The 25,149-nt window shown below is 36.3% G+C and overlaps 1 protein-coding gene across 3 annotated transcripts in view; it reads left to right on the top strand.

The window, feature by feature from the left end:
* The window catches only part of PCGF6 (polycomb group ring finger 6), a 44,996-nt gene that overhangs the window by 16,429 nt on the left and 3,418 nt on the right, over nt 1–25,149 (top strand). The window contains exons 9-10 of one of the 3 annotated variants that reach the window (XM_044665536.1): nt 3,997–4,083; nt 10,639–11,899. In XM_044665536.1, the coding sequence (XP_044521471.1) occupies nt 3,997–4,083; nt 10,639–10,695 (144 nt within the window). In that variant the 3' untranslated portion in view covers nt 10,696–11,899. Of the gene's footprint in view, nt 1–3,996; nt 4,084–10,638; nt 11,900–25,149 lie in introns of those variants that run through there. The other 2 variants (XM_044665537.1, XM_044665538.1) reach the window with 2 other exon arrangements.

Here is a 25,149-nt window from a genome sequence, read left to right as displayed (position 1 = left end):
CAGTAACTCAATCTCTTTAAGCTTTTAATCTAAATGAGGCCTATAACTATGAGACATGTCCAACCCTATATATTTTAGTTCATCAGCATCAGTAGGCTTGAGTAATAATAATAGCTAACATTTATATAGTGCTTAGTATGTGCTGGCCACTAAGCTAACTGTTTTATAATTATCTCATTTGATCCTCAAAATAATCTTGGGATGTAGATGCTATTATTATCCCCATTTTATAGATGAAAAAACTAGGGAGTGACTGGGGACAGTGATAATCTTCAATTTCTCAAGCCTGCTAACAATGATAACTGCTTTAACCCATTCATTTAGCCAAAATGGTGAATGTGTGACATGTCCCTCATACATAGTTATATATTAACTGGGGTAGGTAGTAATCAGGAGTTTCAGATTTATTAAGTAATGAATTACCTTTAAAGCCACAAGTAACATAAAGGAGAAAGACAGTTGAGGGGTGGGATATATGTAGATATATGTCAAATTTAGGACTTCTCAGTGAGTAATTTTAAATTAGTTGTTAGTATGTGTGTGAATACTGAGAAGAAGACTCAGGGAACAGAGGATGGAAATAAAAGCTATTTTCAAGAAGGGTTTTCACATAGAAGGATTGAAATTGTTCTGCTCAGTCTCAGAAGTCAGGATCAGGTCTATTGAGTAGCAGTTGCATAAAGGTAGCTTTAGATTTGATGTAAAGAAAAACTTCATAACAATTAGAGCTACCCAAAAGTTGAATGAGCTTTCTATCTTAGGAGATAATAGGTTTCCCTCTCACTAGGAGGCTTCAAAGGCCAAATGACCACTCGTTAATATGTTATAAAGAAGATTCTTATCCAAATACAGTTTGGACTAAAGAACCTTTGCGTGCCCTTCTAATTCTTTGATTATATGATGAATTAACACTTTATTCATGAATATAGAGATATGATGAACTTATTGATGTTTTGTACCATATTCTCTAGGATAGTTATTTGTTTAGAATTAGCTTTTTGCTTGTTTAGTTTTTTAGATTTTATTTCTAATATAGAAATCTAGTTTACTTTAACAAATGCTTTTGTTAACCACTAAAGCTGCTTTTTAGTTAGATATTGTATATTTTGTTATTGTAGATAAATTAACATAACAATTCATCTTGAGTGCTAGTGGATAAAGCACAGGACCAAGGTCTATTCTTCACTTTGGCCTAAGGTCACACCCTAAACCAGTGATTTAACTGTATTTCCTCACCTTTAAATGAAGATTCTACCATCACATGCTATGAATTCATGTTATAAGCCTATGAGAAGGAAGCCTTAGAAAAGGAAGGAGAGAGAATGACCTAGAAGTCTGTAGATGATGGCAACAGGTATTTGGACAAGACAGTATTGGCGAGTATGAACTTCAAAGGACCGGTTGCTATCTTAGAAATGAAAGGATGCATAAAACTCAAATAGTTATATAAGTTTTTCATCCTAATTACATGTTTAAAGACAAAAGTATTTGTAATCATTACTGTTTGTAATCTAAAACTTTTTAACCATAATGGAAAAAATAAAATCCATTTGGATTTGACTTAAAAGTCATTTTATTAATTCAATTGTCACACTCAGGTAGATTTTAAGGAAATGAATATATAAATGTAAATTCATGTTACTCATATATATAGATATATATATCTCAAGAGGCTCAGTAAAAGAATGACAGATTTTTTTAGTGAGAACTTAATAAAAGCACATAGTTTTCCAAATCTTCTGATTTATATTTAATGTGTATAATGTTACATTTTATGCTTAATTTGTAAGGTCACATCAAGGAATTAAATCAAGGAACTTTGTGGGGCTGCTAGGTGACACAGTGAATAGAGCACAAGGACTGGAGTCAGGAGGAGAACTGGGTTCAAATTTGGCCCCAGACACTTCCTAACTATTGTGATCCTTGACAAGTCTTTTAACCCCCATTGCCTAGCCCTTACTGCTCTTCTGCCTTGGAATCAATACCTAGTATAAATCGCAAGATGGAACGTAAGGGTTTTTTAAAAAAGAAAGAAAAGGAAAGAATGAGTACAAAGTGGGTTAGAATAGTCATGGGACTCTTTATTAACAAGATTGGACTTGAACTGGTTTTTGAAATATGGGTAAAATTTAGACAGAGAATGGCATCAAAGGAATTCATTCCAAGAAGGTGGAATATCATAAGTATAAAGACATGGTGGCAGGAATAAGTGTTGTATATTTGGGTAACTGGACCAGAAAGTTTATATGTAGAGTAATAAGAAATATGGCTTGATAGTTGGGGTAGAATTTTCAATTGTTGGGCCCTGAAATAGTCAGAGATGGTTCAACTTGAGATTATAGACAACAGGAAGGTAGTGGCATTGGGATTGGAAAATAAGGGACTAATGTGACAGAACCTAGTAATGGTTGAATATAGAGGAAGAAAAAAAGGATGATGCAAAGGTTTCTAGCCTGGAGTACTGGAAAAATGAGCAGATGACAAGAGGAGCATGGATGAAGAGGAAAATAACTAGTTTATTTGGAGACATTTTGAGAATGGTGAGAGTTATCCAAATGAAGATGTCTCATAGGCAGCTGAAAATCCAGACCTAGAGCTCAATGGGAAGTCTATTAGCATATGTCTAAAGTAAAGTAGATAAAGCTAATTCAGAAATATTTGGATTAATTTATTCAAATGGCATGTAAAACTGGAAAACTACTTTGACAGCTTTTAATTTGTGCCCCTAGGTAGAATGTTAGAGCCCAGTGGAAAGACTGGAAAGACCATATTGCCTCTAGATTCAAGGATGTTAAGAAATTACCCCATGTAGCAAGAGAACATCCAAGGTCTCAAGTATGTTGGATATGGTGGCCTGGAAGGATTATGGTTTCATTGATCAGTAGTGAAATTATGAGGAAGAGTATATACGAGGGGGAGAAATTTTGTATTTGTTCAATTTGGGGCATCAGTGGAACATCCATGTGGATTTTTCATTTGGAAATGTAGAAATGTTAGAGCTCAGTGGAAAGACTAGAAGTTGGGAAATCTGGGCACCATCTGCTTAGATATCACAGCAAGGGGGCAATAGATGAGATAACTTTGAAAGAGTTGGGTACAGATTCCTAGGGAATGAGAAGGAAGAGAAGAACCTGGGAAAATCAGAAGTTGTAGAACTAAGATTTTGTAGTGTCACAGAAGCCACGGTAGAATAAAATATCCAGAAGGAAGCAGCACCTCCATGAAATATCTTAAAGTTTTAATCATTTTTCACAGAAATCTTTCCAGAATATTTTATACTTTTCCCTCACTAATCAGATATGTTAAGTATATTTAACCTTTTCTGTATCTAGCTGGCGCATCAGAAGCATCAATCCTTAAATAATGTTATCCTGGCTCCTTTTTACTGTCATCCAAAACCTCTAATAAATAAGTATGTGTGCCTGCCTATATAGCAAGCCTCTCTCCCACTTAGAAAATTTGCTGTTTCTTGCCTACTGTGGATTAGAAACCCATATAAAAAAACAACATTAAACTGTGACTTAGGGTTTGAAGGGCTTCCTCCCCCAAGATAACCCTTGGTCTTTTTCTTAAATCAATTTTGACTGTTTATTAAGTTCAATTTTGCTTATTTTAGATAGCTGAAAACAAATAACTTAGATGAATATAGCATTACTCTATTTTCATAGAATTTTGCAGTTAGAAGAGACCTCTAAAATTATCAAGTCCATCTCTTTCATGTTATAATAAGGAAACAGACTCAGAAAGCTTAATTGAATTTCTTATAGTTACATACCTACGTGGTGAAAAGCCAGGACACATAACAAAATATAATACTCTTTCTACTATAGTATACTGTCCCACTTTAAAACTTTTTTGAAATTTTCTCTGAAGAGTTTATTAGAATATGCCTAAAGTAAAGAAGATAAAGCTAATTCAGAAATATTTGGCTTAATTTATTCAGATGGCATGTAAAACTGGAAAACCACTTTGACAGCTTTTAATTTATGCCCCTAGGTAGATATAATTTGTGGTGATCACCTGTTGGAACAATATCAGACACTAAAGGAAATTCGCCGTGCAATAGGTGATGGAGCAATGCAGGTAAGTCTCAGACTTTATGAAAATGCTAGTCAAGGAAACAGGTTCATCTACATATGAAATTAAAAGGAAACTAGGTGCCATATGTTGCAAAATGTTAATACATTTTCTATAGCCAGGATTCCTTTGCCAACACTAAGTTCTATAGCAAAGTAAAGTTTTAACTTTTGAAAATAGCTAGTGAGAGTTCACTGAAAGAAAATTTCTGATTAAGGCATGAATTAGCCTTTAAAGATTCAAGTATAAGTTCTTTGGCTCTGTACCTTCTTATTTATTTATTTATTTGTTTTGCGTTTTTAAACCCTTAACTTCTGTGTATTGGCTCCTAGGTGGAAGAGTGGTAAGGGTGGGCAATGGGGGTCAAGTGACTTGCCCAGGGTCACACAGCTGGGAAGTGGCTGAGGCCAGATTTGAACCTAGGACCTCCCGTCTCTAGGCCTGACTCTCAATCCACTGAGCTACCCAGCTGCCCTGCTCTATACCTTTTTAAAAAATTCTTCATCACATTAGTAGTAAGGAATTTTCAGTAAACTCTTATTTAACAAATAGATGGCCAGACTGTGTATGTTTAGTTTATTGTCAAAAATGTAAAGTCCTTAATATGATACAGTTTGCCTTGGTTTTATGGTGGCAATATAATAAAATCACTTTGTAGAGAGTACACATTGGTATAAGAATTACCCTCATAGTTTATATAGTTCGTGTAATTACTAGGAGAAGATGAAAACAAGACTAGCTAGCTTTTGTGGATCATTTACTGGCTTGGTTTTCTTGTTTGCTTAATAAGAAGGCCTATAACCGTACCTTAATTACTATAAGTCTTATTGTCCAGAGTTTTTTAGGAGAGATATAAATTTTTTTTTCTTCAGAATTAATATCAGACTGAAGGTTACAACTTCAGAATAACATATTGAGTAATGGAGGTTATTGTAACAAATAAAACAATCTGTTTCAGCATTGCAGAATATCTTTTGTATAAAGAAGAAATCAAACACCTTTTTAAATCTTGGACATTTGTTTTCAAGGTTTCATGGGCCTGAAGAGAGAGCTTTAAACCAGATTTTTAAACTAGCTGAAGTTTAGTACAAGTTAATTGGTGATTAGTGTTCCCCAGGGTATACTATACTTAGGCATGGGAGACTTCACATGACATAGTAACTAAAATCTACTTTGAAAGGCTATGGTTATTGAGTCTTTTTTTTTTCTCCTTAGCTTTCTTGGAGAGTGTTATTTTGTTACGGGGATTTTTTTAAAAGTGCAAAATCTGAAAATTAAAAATAATCTAAATTAAAAGGAAAATTAGGTTTATAAAAATTTAAGCAAATTAAAATAATTCTGAGATTTCACCTCATACCCATCACATTGGAAAAAATGTTACAATTCAGAAATAATATTGGAGAGCCTTTGGGGAAACAGACAAAATAATTAATTGGTCAAGATATGAATTGTTCCAGGAATTTTTGGAAACAATTTAGCATTAATTAAGAAATATCTTGGAGTAGCCAGGTAGGGTAGTGGTTAGAGCACCAAGCCTAGAGACAAGAGGACTTAGGTTCTCTGGGCAAGTCGCTTAATCTTGTTTGCCTAGCCCTTATAGCTTTTCTGCCTTAGAATCAGTACTTAGTATCTAAGTACACTAATTATCAATTCTAAGATGGTAAGGGAAGAGAGAGAGAGACAGAGACAGAGATGGAGGGAGGGAGAAAAGAAGGAAAGAATTCATATTCTTGGACCTCTCAGTTTAACTACTGGACATATATCCCAAGAAGGACAGAGATAGTTACAAAGTAGGAATCCATTAGTCGGAGAATGGCCAAACAAATTGATATGTTTGCTGTTAATAACAAGCTATAATTATGTACTAAGGAAAAAAATGTGAAGAATTCACAGAAACATGGAGAATGTTATATGAACTGATAGAGACATAAGAACACTATTCCAATAACTACAATAATGTCAATTAAAAGAATATTAAAAGTCAAAAAGAATAATGGCCAATACCTCTCCAGAAAAGAAGATATAAGCCCAAAGCTGATAGAGACAGTGAGAATCAGAGAGACAACATGAAGGCTACAGTGCACGGTGAAAAACCCCAAGACAAAATTGGAGATAGCTAGTTAGTTGGAGAGCTTGATGTGTGCAAACTTGGTGCTGAGTGCTAGGTGTCAGCCTCGGGAAGCTGGCATTAGAGGTAGAGGAGTACTGACTATGAGGCCAAGGTTATGCCATGCAGCAACGCCTAGGCCAGGGCTCCATTCATTCATTCTATATACCTTTACTTTCTGTCCTAGTAACAACACCAAGACAAAAGGATGAGGGCTAGACAAAAAGGGTTAAGTAACTTGCTTGGAGCCACACAACTAGGAAGTGTCTGAGGCCAGATTTGAACCTAGGACCTCCCAACTCTGGGCCTGGTACTCCATCTCAATTGCCCCAAGCAACATATTTTTAACAACAAAAGCTTAGTTTTAGTCTTACTAATCATGATGACTCCATACTAACATAAGCTAATATCTGAAGGCATAACATACAATTGGAACAAGTTCTATCCTGAATGATAAGAGGATATAAATTAATATTTCAGATAATCTTGATAATTTGGGCGGGGAGGCAGCTTCTTGTTTGATCTGATTAGCTCATCATCATTTTTACTTATTAAGATCACTTGACAAAAAAAGCTTTATTGGAAGAAGGGTCAGGTTTGACGTTTTTTTCTTGTTTCCTTACATTCATATTATTAATGTTATTCATTCCTCATTTTGTTTGCTGGGATTTTTTTTAAGCTACTATTTATTTTGTGAGTTAGTTAAAATTAGATAATATCCATAAATCCACTTAGCAAAGAGGAATACTTTAGCCTAGAAAGTTACAGGTACAAGAGTTGGGCATTGGGGAGTAAACTGATCCCATCCCATCCAGGAAGAATGACAATTGACTTGATCATGGTTCCAAAACTGAGGAGTAAGGCCCCTGATGAAAGGAGAAACATGGTTAAAGCTCTTAGAAAGATACTTGTCTAAGAGAGGCAGTTACCAGTCAGAGGAGCAAGGTCCCAGGGTGTCTTGAGGGAGGCAAGGAAGGCAGCTGGTGAGTTATGAGTCCTGGTGGTACCAGGCAACTTCTAATTGCTCTTTCCTTTCCTTAATATGTACTCACCATCTCATTAATGATACTCCTCTAGAAAGTTTCTATAAACCAAAATCCAGCTCACCAACCTGCAGCATGCCAACTCTGCTCTTTTCCCTTTTATGAAAATCAGGACATTTGTCCTTCTCCAGTCCTGTTTCTTTCTTCACAGTCTTTCAAATTACATTGACAGTGACTCTGTAATCACATCTTCCAGTTTTGGACTTCAAGACCTGAGTTTAAATCCCATCTTAGACATGGCAAGTTCGCATAACCATTTGCAGCCTTAGTTTACTCATCTTTAGATTAAGGCTTATAATAACAAGCTCCTAGTTCACACGACTGTTGCAAAGATCAAATTAGATATGCATATGAAATACTTTGCAAACCATAAAGCACTATATAAATGCTTACAACTATTATCATCATCATCATGAGCCTTGAAAGAAAGTTGTTAATCTCAGCTAAATGACCTGAGTGCATTAAGATTAGGTCTATGCTCTCTTACCATCTTTTTATTTATTTTATATATTAACTCCTCACTTGCCATTTTTTCCTCATCATTTCTAGTGCCAAGGCCATTCTCTGTGGCAGAGCAAACAGGAGCAAAACAAGACGATCAGCTCTGGCTTCTCTCTCTTGTCAGTTAACATGGCCCCATCTCCCTTCTACTCTGTACCACCAAGCAGGGGACCTACCCCTCCTCCCTTCTTTGGACTTCCTCTCTCCCCAAAAGTAACTCTTAACCCCGCTCCTTCCTGTTGTCCTCAGATTTCATTGTCAGATATAGCTTATTCTGTGTTAGCAATTCAGACATTCTTTTATAGGATTATATTGTGCTCTTACATTCCTCTTCAGGCACCTGATCTTGCCTTCATCTTTTGTACACATCTTCTTGAAATCTAGGTTGGTGAATCTCCCTATCCACATTGGTCTCTTTTTCTTTCTTATCAGAATTGTTTTGTTGTGTGTCTTCAGAATACCATTCTTGAGAGTTTTCCATGCCTACCAGACTGACTTTTGGAATTCTAATCAGTGGGGTCCTACCTATCCTTTCTCAGAACTCTTTAAAAAATGTTCTCTCAAGATCTAGAGGGCGTGTGAAACTATTCCTGTTTTCTTCTTTTTTTCTTTCACTAACTCCAAGAGGCAGAAATCCCATTTCACTCCACCAAGTAGTTCCCCCCTCTTGGTAAGAATGAGATCAAGAACAGAGTTTCACACTCTTTAGTTGTTTTGCCTTTTGAAGAATGAAATTATTAATTTCATAGGCAAATCAAGAAAAGTTATCAGCTGCTCTGCAGATGGGGAGAGTGGAAGCCCTATTGCTACTAGAGGGTGTGGAGAATTAGAGGGGATAGAAAGCTGTTCTTGGAGTCAGATCTGAGCTCCAACACATACTCATTGTGTGACCTCGGCACGGGGACCACAGCTAACTGTCTAGGACTAAAATCTCCACTGGAAGACAGCTACTGTCCAGGACTCCTTCTAACCATAACACCACAAGTCCAGATTTATAAAACCAACCAACCAAAAGCCAACTCTACTGTTTTATGCTTTGGAACTCTAACCAGCCAAGTGGTTTAAAGAATATTCTGATCATGAAGTCACTTCTGTTTCCACTTCTACTGATCATAACCCAAATAATTTGTACCATGCTTCCCTTCCCTGGTTTCTCAATAGAACCAAATGATCACTGTTAGAGAAGATAAAGAAAAACTAGAAAAAACTCAAGAACTCAAAAAAAAAATTATAGTAGTCTGGAACCACTTAGAATAAGAACAAATAGCTTAATATAGCGCAGGAAGCCCTAAGGATATCACTGTATTACAGTGACTTTGGGCAAGTAACTTACACTTTGACTCTCTCTGGGCTGTAGTTATCATTTGTAAAATGAGGAGTTTGAACTAAGTGACTCTGCAAGGACTTATTGATTCTAGATCCATGATCCTATGTTCTATAAGAGGTAAAAATGGGAATTATAAAGATTATGGTTGGACTGGATATTAAAGGTTTGGTCACCAGAAATTGATTAACTCAATTTCAAAATAAAAGAGACCCAAGTTAGGATGACTTTTATGGTGGTTTATTTATACTTAGGAAGGTTGAAGGTAGGGAAAATGAGAGAAACTGACCCGGACCAGGGAGGTTTCAGAAGCCCCAGCAGATGGGGCACAGAGGTTAATTAAACAAGGCTTCTAGCCACAAAGACTCTTCTAAGAAGAGAGGCCTCCTTGAGGCTAGAGCCCCCAGAAACGCCAAGGGAAGAGAAAGAGAATCAGCCTAACTTACCCACATGACAATTCAAAGGGAAGCAGTCTGAGGTCTCACCCGAGCTCCTCCAATACCAAGTTCAAAGCGCCAAAAGCCTCACACAGGAAGTTACCATCATATTTAAAAGATAACAGCTTTCGTCACTTCCTGCGTCCACCTCAGTTTAATGTGGACAAATGGCAGCCTCAGTACCGTTTTGGACTGCCCAGGGGGCAGTCACTTGTTTTTGATTTGTCACTATCACATGCAGGTCACAGACCTCCCCCTCCCCACTTAATTCTACATTATTCCTGATGGCTAAAGTCTACAAAATGAATGAGGGTGAGCTAATTCCATTTTGCAAAGTTCACTATTCTGTAATTAAGAAAAGATTAAATTACATTCACTATTATCAGTTTATGAAAGTAGAGAATTGTAATATGTTGTAAAATGGTAGAATGAATACTTTAATTGGACTCAGAACATGAGTTTGAATTCTGGTTTTGTCTTTAAAATATTGTCTATAAATTGTCTATAAAAATTACTCATCCTCTCAGAGAAAGCTAGGTGGCTCACTGGATTGAGAGCCAGTCCTAGAATCAAATCAGGCCTCAGTCACTTCCTACTGTGTGACCCTGAGCAAGTCACTTCACCTCACTTACCTAGCCCTTACTGTTCTTCTGTCTTGGAACCTGTATTTAGTATCAATTCGAAGAAGGAAGGTAAGGTTTAAAAAATATATATATATATATATCTTATCATAATGGATTATAGTAAAACCGTTTGCTGTTTAAAGTGACAAATTTAACTTATCCAAAAAATAATTGATATGAAATTAAAAATTTACATTATGGTATTAAGATCTTTATTAGGAAAAAAGCACCTAGTCTTTCACTGACCTTGTAGAATGAAAAGGAATCCTTTTTATTCCTTTTTGGAGGATCATCAGTTATAAATAGCACCACAGCTGAATATATAGGAACTCGTAGTAATCTCAGTAGTTAAAATTGATGAGCAGATAGACCATCATGGCCAAGATATATTATTGGTGATGGAATGCCTGCCCTGTGTCCAAGAAGCCGATTCACTTTATACCTTTTATAAGTAAATGTATTTAGTGATGAGTTGTGAAAATTAAAGAAAGTTGTAACTTACTTGTGGTGCCTTTTTCCTTTCCAGGATGGTTTACTTGTACTTCATTACGGCCTTGTGGTTTCTCCACTGACAATAACATGAATATTCCAGGGCTGTCAAAAGTAAAGAAGCAAGGCAGAGGGCCCTCATCTCACCAAAGACTGTCATTATATGGCTGGCTACCACCAATTTATGCAATATGTCTCATTTTCAGCCGCAAGAACTATACTATTTATAAGTGAAACTAGAAATGACGATATGCTTTTGTTTGATTAATGACAGTTTAAAAGGTAGTACAAGCCTCAGGGAAAGGAAATCATTTAGAAACACTGAATTCTACAATTCTCTATGATTTCACACTTTATCTTTGATTTGCTTGTTCTTCTCTGAAGCAAATCAGTTCATGTTCTCTTCCTCGAGCCATATCTCTTTAAAGTAGGCGATTGGGATTCAGCTGTCAGGGATGGGATTTGATAGATAGTCATCCTTTTGGAAAAGAGATGTATACTTTTGAACTAAAGATAAAAGTCATGGCTTTATTTTTCAAACCACAGGGCAAACTTTCCAATCTTTGTGAAGACCAAAAGTATAAAGCTGCAATTTGCATATTTCTAGTATTTTTTGAGCATGTATTTTTCTACCAGCAGTAATACTAAAGAGATCTTGTTTCCTCTGGAGGTGGTGAATCAGTTCCTTCTACGTAGGCAAAATGTCTTCCCATAGGGCAGTCTTGTCCAGCACCATGTGCCTCTAGTGTAGTTTGACTTCCCTAGCACAGCTTACAGGAGGTGCCTCTTGATGTTTTTGTTCTTAAAATAGTTCATTTTACAATCATGCATTGTATTTGAGTGTGTTGTCTGTTTTTAGAGACCTCTTAGCCCTACTATTCCTGAAAGTATGGTCAGGACTAGTCAGTAGATTTAGAATTCTGCAAATAACTTGTTAATTCAGAGTTTCCTTATTTGTCAGATAAACTTGGATTTTCCCATTTTTTTTTGCCATGTTTAAAAGCGTTTATGAGCTCATTCACTTGCATGTTAGGCCTTAAAATTTAAAATTAAACATTCTTTTGCCAATAAAGATAGTTTGAAATAACAAGTCTTGTTTACCTACACTAATATATTACAATCTTTCCTAAAAGGTTAAAAATTATTTTGTCGTCCAGATTTTGAAACTTATTTTGAAAGTTTGTATGGCAATAGTTACAAAATTGCATAAGTCAAGGAGAATGCTTTGTAAACAGTTTGTGAATTGTGTAAATGGTTACATATTGTAACAAATAAATTTTTATTTTAGTTTATTTTAAGATATTAGTGCTTTTTATGAACCCTAAAAAAAACTTGAGACAACACATTTTAGTGGATCAAAAATCAATTAAAGTTATCTGTCACTTTTGTATCTTGTGAACACCAAAATGATGGATGAGTCACTTTCTCCAGTCTCATCACAACCCTTCATTCCATTCCCTTCCCTAATAAATTATATGCCAGATGCCACTACATTTAAATCCTCAGAAGAAAACAAAACTCCAATAAGAGAAAGTCCTTTGTGAATTAACACTGGGGAATTCTAACACCAGTATAGGCACTTAGTACCCCTTCCCTGCTAATTTCCATGTGTCCTCTAAATGAATATAAGCAAACTTTGGAGTAAGGTAAGGGACCTGCCCTGGTTCAGTGACTGTACTTAAACACCACTGCTCCATCCCACAAGAAGCAACACATATGAAGGAAGGAGGAATCGGGCAAACTAAAAAGTGCTGTTTTCTGTTTGGAGCCCAGTACCTTATACCTGCAATGACTGCCTAAATGGGCTCTATCCTCCTCACACCCTGCAAAAAGTGGCACAAATTGACTCTTCTCAGCTGTATGAAGGAAAAGACGAGAGAGCAGAGGGAAGTGCTTGGAGAATGTACAAGCATGGGTATGGCAGGCCTCAAGGCAAAGGGACTGAAACCCTATTGGAGTAGATCTTCTCTTCCCCACATCCCCAGGTTATTTAAGACAGGGACTCAGACCAGAGAACTTTATATGTCCCAAAGCTAAGGGGATTAATGCAGCCTTATAGCACAACCTGAGGAGTTTGCTCACCAGCAAAGAGGAAGGAGCCAGAAAGTAAGTGATAAAAATACCCTCCCTAAAAAAGGTTGAAAACACTAAAGATATCAAGAGGGAAAAGCCAGGAAAGCCCAACAGAGAGATAATAGAGAAGATTCTAAAACCAGAAAAAGAAACAATAAAATCTCAATGCTTACAATTCATAACATGATGTGAAAGTGAATCAGTAGTATGTGGTTAAAGACAGAATCCTGTGGACTGTCCAGAAAGCATAAAACAATCAAAAATCCCAAAATGATTAAAAAATGAAATAAAATGCATAAAATAAGAACACGGAAATGAATGTGGGTCAAAAACTGGAATTCTGTTCAGAATTCAAAACAATTAGCAGATAAGAAAAAATTGAGCTCAGGATGAAAAGTACTTCTAAAGAAGTGAGAGTAACATTTGGAACACAATAGTAAAATGGAAGAAAACTTGGCAGAAGAGAAACAAAAGAACACTTTCTATACAAGCCAAAGCAAATGATTTTAAAGTTCAGATGATCAATGACAACAGGGATTATAAGTCTCCCAAGAGAACATGATAAATCAAAAGATTTGAATACCATATTCTTAGATATAATTAGAAGAGAGAGTAGCTAGGTAGCATAGTGGATAGAGCACCAGGCCTAAAGTTGAGAGGACCTGGGTTCAAATTTTACCTCCAGTACTTCCTAGTTGTGTGACCCTAAGCAAGTCACTTAACACCAGTTGCCTATCCCTTGCCATCCTGTCTTAGAACCGATACTAAGTCAGAAGGTTAGGTTTTAAAAGAAAGAGAAGAAAACTGTTCAGAACATCTACATATTACCACAAAAAAACTACTCTGCACTTTAAACTCTAAAACACATAATGGTTAAATCAAACAATTTCAGTGGCAATTTTTGGAAGCATTAAGAAGAAAGATAGGCAAGACAGTAACAAACATTTATTAGATACTTAAATGCCAGGTACTGTGCTTTTAAATGCTGAGGATACAAATACAAACAAAAAGATAAGTCTCTGCCCTCAAGAACCAAACACCTTCACATATGAAGGAAAGGAAGTTCAAGTAAAACAAGATTATTTTGCAATTATATGAAATCTCAGATAGGAAAAGCAAAAGAAACTCAAACTTGCAACAAAAATGATGACACTTTGAAAATCTGAAGCTAATCATCAGTGGGGAGGGGGGGGAAAGATGGGTAGTTAATGAGAAGCTTTTGATTCATTTCTGGAAGGGGGGGAGAACAGAAATAAGCAGAATATTTGACTTGCAAACACCCCCAAACAGAAATAGAAAAACAGTAAGTAAGTATAACTCTCAAGGAAAGGACAAGTAACTAAATGAATTATCTCATGTTTAGAGATTATTGTTTCAACAAAGAAACCAAAAGAAATCAAAATTAATGAGATAAAAGAAAGAACAAAGATGAAAAACAAAAGAGGATAAAGATTAAAATTGTAATTTAAAGAATCAGAAGCAAAGATGGAAAGGTTAGACTGCAGCACCATAGACTATATTCCCTGACCTACCCCCCATCATAGACGAATCAATATTTTTGTGGGATTGAATTGGAGAGTGGGATAGTGATAGGGACTAGACCTGCAATTTCACTGATATAGAAAATTTCCAGATGAGGAAACTCCCTCTGCCAATGCAAGTTGACATCTCTGCAATTTAGGTTTAGAGAGTTTGCTAGTGCCCTTCAAAGTTGTATAAATTGGGAGAGGAAGAATGGGAAACAGAAGAGAAAGAGTCCAAATCCATAGGGAAACAATGAAAGGACGGCGACTTATAGAAGTCTCTCAAGCATAAGGGGGTGTTGTGGTAGGAGAGTGGCAACAGAGGGGAGATAACTAGTGAGACAACAAAAAGGGCTTCTCATTCCATTGGAGGCTAGAGATACTACTGAAGGGCACTGCTGGGGGGAGAAGGTGTGTGCCTTCGTGGGAGATAGGGAACTCTTGATAGGTTTAATCTAGGGCCATTTTGGACATTGAGGAAGCCATCTTCTTTGAGAGAGTAGTGTGACCTCATAGGCACCTCCCTTTCCCCAACAAGATATATGTAAGTTCTTATTATATAGTAAAATCCGGCCCTCATAATGGGTTGGCGGGACAGGGAAGAAAGCAGAGCCAGAGATGAAATAGTTTGGTCTTTGAAAAGGAGACTAATGATGGTAAAGGCAATGAGTAGGGCTTGGCCTCACAATTTGGGACACAGGGTAATTTATACCATGTTAGTGTTGCATCTGTCATTTCTTCCCTAGTAATTCGTGGGTCAAAGAATGAAGGACAGCAGAGGGAAAAATGAAAGATAAGACAATATCTACAAACGTAATCGGATAAATTGATTAGAAGAGGATGCTCAAACTTTGTGCTTCAGCTTTAAGTCCAAGAAAGATATAGAGAAAACAAGTTAGGAGCAAATAAGGGTAAAGCCAATGAATCAAAGAAATTCAGAAGAGACTAGAAGATAAATAAAAATTAGCACTCTAAAATCTGGAAAGCACTTTACAAACTTTAACTCAGTTTATTCTCACAGCAACCTTGGGAAGCAGATTCTATTATTGTCCCTATTTTATAGATGAAGAAATGGGCAGGCAGTGACCTGTTTGAGATCGCATAACTAGTGTCTGAGGCAGGATTTAAATTCAGGTCAACTTGACTACAAATTTAATTATCCACCGTAGCACCTAGCTGCCTCCAGCTAAAACAAAGCTAAGAAGATATTCCTTTAGTAAAGAGGATTCATAAAGATAAGTTTGAAGGGAGGAAAAAGGAAAAATAACTAAAGAAGAAAAAAAGTAATTGAAGCTTATAGGCATATAGGAGTAGGAGAAGAGAGGAGAGTCAACGGGAATAGATAAACATTAAAACAATTTAAAACTTAATTTCAGTGGGGGCAGCTGGGTGGCTCAGTGGATTGAGAGCCAGGCCTAGAGAAGGGAGGGCCTAGGTTCAAATTTGACCTCAGAGACTTCCTAGCTGTGTGACCCTGGGCAAGTCACTTGAACCCCATTGCCTAGCCTTTACCACTCTTCTGCCCTGGGGTCAATACATATTGACCCCAGGACAGAAGGTAAGGGTTTAAAAAAAAAAAAGAAAAGAAAAAACAATTTCAGAGACAAAGTACTGGCTTAAAAAAGAAAAGTTGGGCTGAAATTTTTTAAGCAATGTTTTTTTAAATGGAAAAAAAACATAATCCTGGAAAGCATTGTTTCAAATGTGAATGGATTAAACAATAAAACTAAAAGGAGTGATAGACAAGATAAGCAACAAAGCCCAGAAATTTGTTGTATAAAAGAAACACATTTACAAAGTAATCACTTACAGAATCAAAAATAAGAGACTGGAACAAAATTTACTCTGCATCAAGGGAATCTAAATAAGGAAGAAATGCAATTTTACTAAAAGACAAAGTTTTTTAAAAGATGTTTTTTAATCACAATATCAAGAGAGGTAAACAAGGAAAGTATTATGTTTAAAGGACCAGTAGTCAACGATGATTATCAATATTAAACATTCATCAAAAAAATAGTATCTCAATTCATGGAAAAAATATAAATAACAAAAGGACAGATAGTAATAATAACTACAGACTATTCCTCTATCAGAACTAGTCAAATCTAACTGAAAAAATAAGTAAAAAGGAATTAGAACTGAACAAATTGTTAAAATATTTAGAGATAAAAGGCATATCTATCTGAATAAGAACACTGAAGAATATACAAGTTTCTCACCAACACGTGGTTCACTTACAAAAGCAGACCACAGGCAGAGAGAAATTAAAAATAAATATTAAAAAAAAAAACAACTAAATTCCTTTACAATTCAAAATCCAGCAAAAATAGTAACATCCAGGAGCCCAAGCAAAAAGATACAGACCTAAATGGAAACTTAATAATAATATCTTGAATAAAGAATGGGTCAAAGAACATTACAGAGAAATTAATTATGTAAAAGAAAATTATGAGATAACATATCAGTTTCTGGGAAGCAGCAAAGTAGGCTTCCAAGAAAAAATTACATCCCTGAATGTGTATATATATGTATATATATATATATATATATATACATATATATAATTTTCTTTATCTATTTTGTTTATATATTCAAAAATCTTAAATAAAATACAACACTAAGACTTATAGTAGTATATTCAGAAAAGTATTCACTATGACCAACTTTGATTTATATCAGAGATATATAAAGAAATGTTAAATGTAATTTATCATAATATAGCAAAAAAAAAACCCAAACTATATTATATCAATATATATACATAGGGGAAAAACCTTTGACAAATTTTATTGTTAGGGTGAAATTGAAATCCCATCCCCATTTTAACTACTTGAGAACACATCTCAATCAGTCAAAAGGCCTTAGATTCTAAGTGTTAAAAGTCTTTCAAAGCCATTGGATGAAGTGAGATAACACCAGACAAGAAGTCTGTTCTAACTGGATGGGGAATTTCCTAATGCCTCCCGAGTCCTATGTATAAGCACTGAGTTAGCTAGAATGAAGAGGAATTTCAGAAATTAGAGCATATAGTTTTCCAGTGAACATCTGTGGAACAAAGACAGGACTGAGTTACAGCAGAAAAGGGAAGTATTGAAGAAGGTCATAGACTCTAGGGGCATTGGGGAGAACAAGATTTCAGTTGAGATAAATCCCAAGAAGTAGTCTTTTCCCAACTTCCTCTCCTAATGCTTGTCTCCCTGAGGCTGCATCTTTCAAACCTCTCCAAAATGGGAATTATGTGCAAGAGAAAACAATTTCAGCTGTTTCCTCAGTCTAAATCATCAAGAACAAGATTAAAAACCTGATGAACAAATAGCAGAGAAGGCAAATGTGTAACTCCTAACCCGGCACCCTGTTCCCTCACCCTCCTCTAGGATCTAGCTGGGTCGCATGAGTGGGTATGGGCTTTTAAGAGAAATAAATTCAGCCTGTCACTTCTTGCCAGGGAAAATTAAAAGACAGTCCTTCTCTGACTAGGACTACACCAAGAGAGTGATTTGTGCTGCATACAACAGATCAGCCAGAGAACTGAGGAACAGAAGAAACTAGCATGTGTGGCGTTCCATTGTCTGAGGAAAAGGACCCAGCATCCAGTTAGGACCAATTCTGTCCCTGAAAAGTCACTTAGGGCAGAAATTGAGTGAAATGCAAATTCCCCGTCTCAGGAAGGGACCAAGATAATTGTGTATCTTATTTGGCCCCGAGTTGCTCCGCAGTTACATTAATTAGCTGCTCTGATCCTGCTATGGTTTCAGCTCCTTGGAAAAGGAAAGGACATTCCATATGGCCCCCAAAGGTGTTTATTTTTCTAGCCCCTCATATTTACCTTACTATGGTCTCCTTCATAGTTCTCTTGAAGGTCTCCAGATCCCTAGAATTCCTACCCTCATCCCTGATAGATTTCTCATTGTCCCTGACATCTTGTTTGAATCAATTTAAAGAGCCGTTTGTTAAAGCTACCCTTCAGGAAAGATTCACTACAATATACAGACAAATATTTGACTTGACATTATGTTTGAAGGTTGTCATTCATTGTCAGAGCTAGAGAAATTCTGAATTCAAAACATGCCCCTACGTGTACTTTTAGACTACCTGACCTTCCTGTAGACCAGTATTCTAGTTTGGTCTCCTGCTAACTTTGTGTTTCTGTCCAAAGGATGCCTCTTGCTCCAGGCTCATCTGAAGGGTAAATAATGGACATATCCTGAATTTAGTAACTTTTGTAGGTTCAAGTTATGAGATCCTCTCCTTTACACAGGTTATCTTTGATGACTTACTTAGGCTCCATTCTCCCACAAAAATTCCACCTTTTGCCCCAACATGTAAGTGGTTTAGCAGAATCCTATCATTGCAATTTTATAATAACAAAAATATTATAAGTTTACATTGTGGGGGCAGAACCAAGATGGTAAAGTAAAAATATGAACTCACCTGCACTTTCCCAAATCCCCTTCTAAATGACTTTGAAATAATGCCTCAAATCAAATTCTGGAGAAGCAGAATCAACAAATGGTCAGGGTGAAATAATTTTCTTACCCAAGATGACTTAGGAGGTTGGCAGAAAAAGATCTGCAACACTACAGTGGTGGTCAGACCTAGAGTGCAGCACAGACCACACCAAGGCAAGATTAGCAAGAAGTCTTGGAGGCAACTACATCAGTAGCTTATAAAGCTTTCAGTCCATACTGTAAGAGAGTTGGACAACTAACTGGTTAGAAAGAGATTGTGAGGACCTTTTGCTGGTGCTGGGTTCACTGATCACACATAATTCTAGGTGGTAGTCTAACATGCAGAGGAACACTGACCCTTGTGGCCACAGGGGAGCAGGGACCCTGCTTACAGTTTCAGGACTGAGAAGAGTGCTTATGGTCACTTACAGGGGAGCAAGTTCCCCACGACAGGAAGGAGCACTAGTATTTAAGGCTTCAAGAGAACAGGTGTCCTGGTCACAACTTCAGAGCCAAGAGGAGCACTATCACTGGTGGTTTCATGGAAACAAAGTGTGATATTGGAAATCTGGGTGTCCTTGAACTTATCTTGAGGTCTCTGGTCTAAACTTCCTGCGGACATTTAGATCTCTTACAAACTACATTTCCCATGATTCAACAGGCTTCCTGTCCTTACATGGTGATGTAAGCCAAGGTAAACAGAAGCTTAAATAGGGAGATTAAGAGTGGTACTTCCTCTTTCCTGCTGAACAAGCCAGGTGGGCAGAGGTGATGGCACAGCATTTGAATTGGCTCTTATCAGGAACATGGCTTAATTACCAATATGGATTACAATAAAACCATCATATTTTTAAATATATCCTATATTAATTTTATTTGTAACAAAAGTCCCTTCCAGGGTAAAGGCCAGAGCACAAAATAGGAAAACTGTGACCATACCTCTTATTAGATCATATCACCTTGGAATACCACCTTAAAAATGTATAGGCTTCCATAAAATCAAATGTAATGGACTTCTGTACTAGCAGCAATGCAATGACCCAGGACAATTCTGAGGAACTTATGGTAAAAAATGCTACCCACATTCAGAGGAAGAACTGCAGAAGTGGAAACACAGAAGAAAAACAACTACTTGAACACATGGGTTGAGGCGGACATGATTGGGGATATAGACTCGAAACTACCACACCAATGCAACTATCAACAATTTGGAAATAGGTCTTGATCAATGACACATGTTAAAAACAGTGGAAATGCACATTGGCTATGGGGGGAGGAGATGTGGGGGTGAAGGGGAAAGTAAGAGCATGAATCATGTAACCATGTTAACTTCTAAAAAATAAAAATTATTAAATAAAAAAAAAGAACTTAGCACAGTATTTGAAAAAAAAATGTATAGGCTTCCAGAGCTAGCTGAAAACATAAACCTTGGGACAGTGCTCTTTCCACAGAGCTGAACCTTACTTTAACCTAAAGTAAAAAGTCAAGAAATAGACTGTGAAAATGAGCTAACAACAACAAAATAAGAACCTAATCATAAAGTTACCATGGTGACAGAAAAATCAAGACACAAACTCAGAAAAAGATAATGGCAAAATAGCTAGAAGCAAAGCCTTAAAGAAATATAATGTGAATTGGACACAAACCCAATAAGAATTCCTAGAAGAGTCAAAAAAAAATCTTAAAAATCAAATAAGAGCTATGTAGGGAAAATTGGGAAGAGATAAAAGTGATATAATGAAATTATGAAAAGAGAGTCAATAGCTTGGTAAAAAGGGACAAACAACGGTAAAACAAAATTTTAAAAAATGAAAAATAAAAGAATACGAAATATCTCATTGGTAAAAACAACTGACCTAGAAAATAGATAAAAGAAGGATAATTTAAAAATCATTGGACTATCTGAAAGTTATGATACAAAAAAAAGAGCCTAGACATCATTTTTTTTTCAACTCTTACCTTCTGTCTTAGAATCTATACTAAGAATTGATTCTAAGGCAGAAGAGAAGTAAAGGCTAAGCAATTAGAATTAAGTGACTTGCCCAGAATCACATGGTTAGGAAGTATCTGAGGTCAGATTTGAACCTAGGTTCTACTGATTCCAGACCTGCTACTCTATCTACTGAGCCACCTAGCTACCCACTAGACATTGTATCTCAAGAAATTGTCAAGGAAAATTCCCCTAATATCCTAGAACCAGAGGGTAAAATAGAAATGGAAAGAATTCACTGAATTCCAAAATGAAAACCTCTGGGAATATTTTAGCCAAATTCCAGAGCTACCAAGTCAAGGAGAAAATCTTGCAAGTAGCCAGAAAGAAACAATTCAAAAACATGGAGCCATAGTCAGAATAACACAAGACTTAGCAACTTCTACATTAAAGGATCGGAGGGCCTGAAATAGGAGCTAGGTTTTCAACCAAGAATCACTTATGCAGCAAAACTGAGCTTAAACCTTCAGGTTAGAGGACATTTAAACATTCTTGATGAAAAGACCAGAGCTGGATGGAAAATTTGAATCTCAAATACAAGACTCAAGAAAATCATAAAAAGGTAAACAGGAAAGAGAAACAAAAGACACTCAGTAAGGTTAAATTGTGTACATCCCTCCAAGGGGAGATGATTCTTATCACCAAAGAATTTTGTCATTATTAAGACAGTTAGAAGGAATATAGATAGATAGAAGGTGAGTATGTGAGTTGAATTATGATGGGATGATATAAAAAAATAAAGCAAAATTAAGGTATGAGAAAGAAGAATGCATTGGGAGAAGGGGGAAGGGAAAATAGAATAGGATAAATTATTGCACATAAAAGAGACATGAAAGAGCATTCTCAGGGGAGGAGGAGATGGGGGCAGGGTGGGAAGGAGAACATGTGAACCTTGTTCTCATCAGAATTGGCTCAATAAGTGAAGAACACGTACACTCAATTGGGTATAGAAGTTATCATACCCTACATGAAAGTAAGAAAGGAAAGGGATAAGAGAAGGGGGTGGGACTGATAGAAAAGAGAACAAATTGGGGGAGGTAGAGGTTAGAAACTAAATAGGGGTAAATAGATGGAAAATAATACATAGCCATCAAAATGGTGCAAAAAAATTTTTTAGAAGTCTCTCTAAAAAAGGCCTCATTTCTTAAATACATAGAAAAATGAATTAAATATATAAGAATACAAGTCATTCCCCATTTGATAAGTGGTTAAAGGACATGAACAGGCAGTTCTCAAAGTAATTAAAGCTCTCTATAGTCATGAATAAAATGCCTTAAATCACTATTAATTAGAGAAATGCAAATTAAAGCAATTCCGAGGTACCATCCCTCACCTACTAAATTGGCTATTATGACAGAGGAAAATGACAAAACTTGAAGGGGATATGGGAAAACTGGGACACAGATGCTTCATTTGGGAAATTGTGAACTGATTCAGTCATTCAGGAAAGCAATTTGGACCTATATCCAAAGGGCTATAAAACAGTATATAATCTTTGAGCCAGCAATACCATTACCAGTTTGTATCTCAAAGAGATTTTTTTAAAAAGTGGGAATCTATATGTACAAAAATATTTAAAGTAGCTCTTTTTAGGTGGGGCAAAGATTTGGAAAGTGAGAAGATACCCATCAATTGGAGAATGGCTAAGTTATAATATATGATGGTAATGGAATACTGTTGTGCTGTAAGAAATGTCAAGCAGGAGGAAATCAGAAAAACCTGGAAAGACTTACACGAACGATAGTAGAATGAAATAAGTAGAACCAGGAAAACATTCTACAGTGACAGAAATACTTCACAGTGAATAACTGAATAACAGCTATTTTCAGCAATACATTGATCCAAAACTATCCCAAAAGATCATGATAAAATGCCATCATGGTAAAATGATGATAAAATGATAAAATGCCATCTACTTCCAAGGAAAAAGAACTGAGTCTAAATCCAGACCAAAGCAAACTTTTTTCACATTTTTAATTTTTTTCTGTTTGAGTTTCCTTCCACAAAAGGATTCATGTGGGAAAATGTTTTACATGATTGCATATGTAAAATCTATATGAGATTGCTTGCCATATGGGGGGAGGGGAGAGGGGGAGAAGTGGTCAGAAGGGGAAGAAGGGAGGAAGAGAATTCCAGACTCAATATTCTTTGAAAAATGTTGAAAACTGGGGCAGCTGGGTAGCTCAGTGGATTGAGAGTCAGGCCTAGACACGGGAGGTCCTAGGTTCAAATCTGGCCTCAGACACTTCCCAGCTGTGTGACCCTGGGCAAGTCACTTGACCCCCATTTCCCACCCTTACCACTCTTCCACCAAGGAGCCAATACACAGAAGTTAAGGGTTTAAAAAAAATTAAAAATGTTGAAAACTGTTTTTATATATAATAGAGGGGAAATTAAACTAAATTAAAAAATAAATCCTAAAAAAAAAAAAACACTAAGAGTACAATTTTTAAGAAAAGTTTACACTGTATGAAAATCATTTATTCTAAGGGGAAAGAAGCATTGTTCCCTCACAGTCATGTAGAAAAAGAACTACACATAATTTTTTATAGTTCTGAGGGGCAGAAATATAACCAGTGAGTAAAACTAGAGAGAGAATTAATGGAATGGAGAGAGACTTTGGATTCAGGGAATATTAGCTTCAAATCCCACCTCTAATGCTAGTTGTGTGACTGGACAAGTCACAACCTCTCTGAAGCTGTTTTCTCATCTGTAAATGAGAGCTGAACTAGTTGGGTTCCAAGGGTCCTTTTGACTCTAAATTTGTGATCCTGTGATTCTGGGAATGTATAAGGAAACAACTAGTTTTCATCCAAATATATACCAAGAAGCATTTCTTAACAATCAGTGCCACCCAACAGAATAAACAAGCTGCTTCCCCAAATAATGAGTTCCCTGTTACATATTCCATGTGTTTTCCTATCTGTCAGTTTTAAAACTTCCAGTGATGGAAGAGATTCAAGCTAATGCAAATTCTGACATGTTCATCTTTGTTTTCCTAAGGACACTATGGCAAGCTGGTTTCTTCTTTTTCATTTTTAAATTCAGGTTGTCATGGGTACACGTTTATTAGTCTCTCTTCAAAGCTGGGCTGGTGAAATCTGCATTTTATTATAGTTAAAGATTTATAGCAACTCATTCCCAAATGAAATGCTATATTGATCTGCTTTTGTAAGGCTGCCAAATGTGCTATCCTAGACCTTTGTTGGATGGATGTTATGAATGGGTCATTACTGCCTTTTGATTTTATTTTAATGGTGTCAGTGCAGTCTTAAAAGTTGGTTTTGTTTCTTTATTTTGGCAATAAGATATTTAAGCAGGACGGTTATTTTTTCTTAAATGCTTAAAAGAAAATACCTATTGAATCCAAATAAAATTGAAGATTTTCCCTCTCTGGGGCATTAATATGCCACTGACCAGAAGCAGGGAAGGGGACATCAGGATATGACAAAGGAAGAAATTGCCTTGCCAGTACTTTCCCCCCACAAATAATATATGACAGGACAATAACTCAGAGCACTTCAAAGTGCTAGTCAGTACTTCTATCTTGTGTGCTTATCTTAACACCGAAGAGATTTTAAATGCTAATGTTGCAGAAGATTTTCTCCTCTTTCCTTCTGATGCCTACACTAGGTTTAAATGAAGCTGAGAAAGACACAACCTCTTTCTGGGATGTCATGTTCTGGGAGCTGAATTGGGGGATGGGAAAGAGAAAGATGGCCAGAGACAGTAGAAACATTCAAGGTTATCTGAAACGTTCCCAGAAAGACAGGCAGATCAAATATAGTGCAAATGACTTCACTTTTCTTGCCTTTTGGGGAGGGCATATTTATCATCTTCTTTTCCATAACAAGATGAACCTTAGTACTGAATACTTAATCTGTCAAAACATCAATTTCACATTCTTTCTACTTGACTTCCAATTCATTAAATTGCCTTTCTTCCTTTTTTTTCATGGTCTGTAATAACACATTATGGTACTCTGGGAGAGAATGGGCCTTTTCTCTTTTAACCTTACTAAAATGCTTTACAAGGTCAAAAAAGAGAAAGCCTATTGCTAGATGAGGTTTCAGAGTTTAGTTTGATTTCACAGCAGTACAAATTGTGTAGCTTAATTCTGCTGCTTCACAGGAGGAATGGGGGGAGGAATCTTTAAAGATGTTGCCAATCTTTCTATATAAAAAGAACGTATTGGCGTATATGTAGTTCTTTCCCTTGCATATACTTATTTTCCAAATAACACTTTTCAGAATTGATTTGGGATGCTTCTATTTTGGTTTATGAACATTTGCTGCTTCATGTAATAAAACTGATGGTAGAGAAACACAAAAGATAGCTTCTGTACTTACATACAAGGAATCTGCCTCTTTTCATTCCATTTTAATGAAACTAATAAAAGCTGTATGATATCTTGTCCTCTGTTCCTCTTTGAAATCCAACTTATTACTGAACATCATTTAATAATCTGTATCGGAATCATTTGGTTTTTGTGTGCAAAGAAGCTATGCCTGAAA

Source organism: Gracilinanus agilis, chromosome 2 (genome assembly GCF_016433145.1).
Source record: "Gracilinanus agilis isolate LMUSP501 chromosome 2, AgileGrace, whole genome shotgun sequence".
Classification (NCBI taxonomy): domain Eukaryota; kingdom Metazoa; phylum Chordata; class Mammalia; order Didelphimorphia; family Didelphidae; genus Gracilinanus; species Gracilinanus agilis.
Note: the sequence above shows the minus strand (reverse complement) of the source record. Positions and strands in the feature narration are given on the sequence as shown.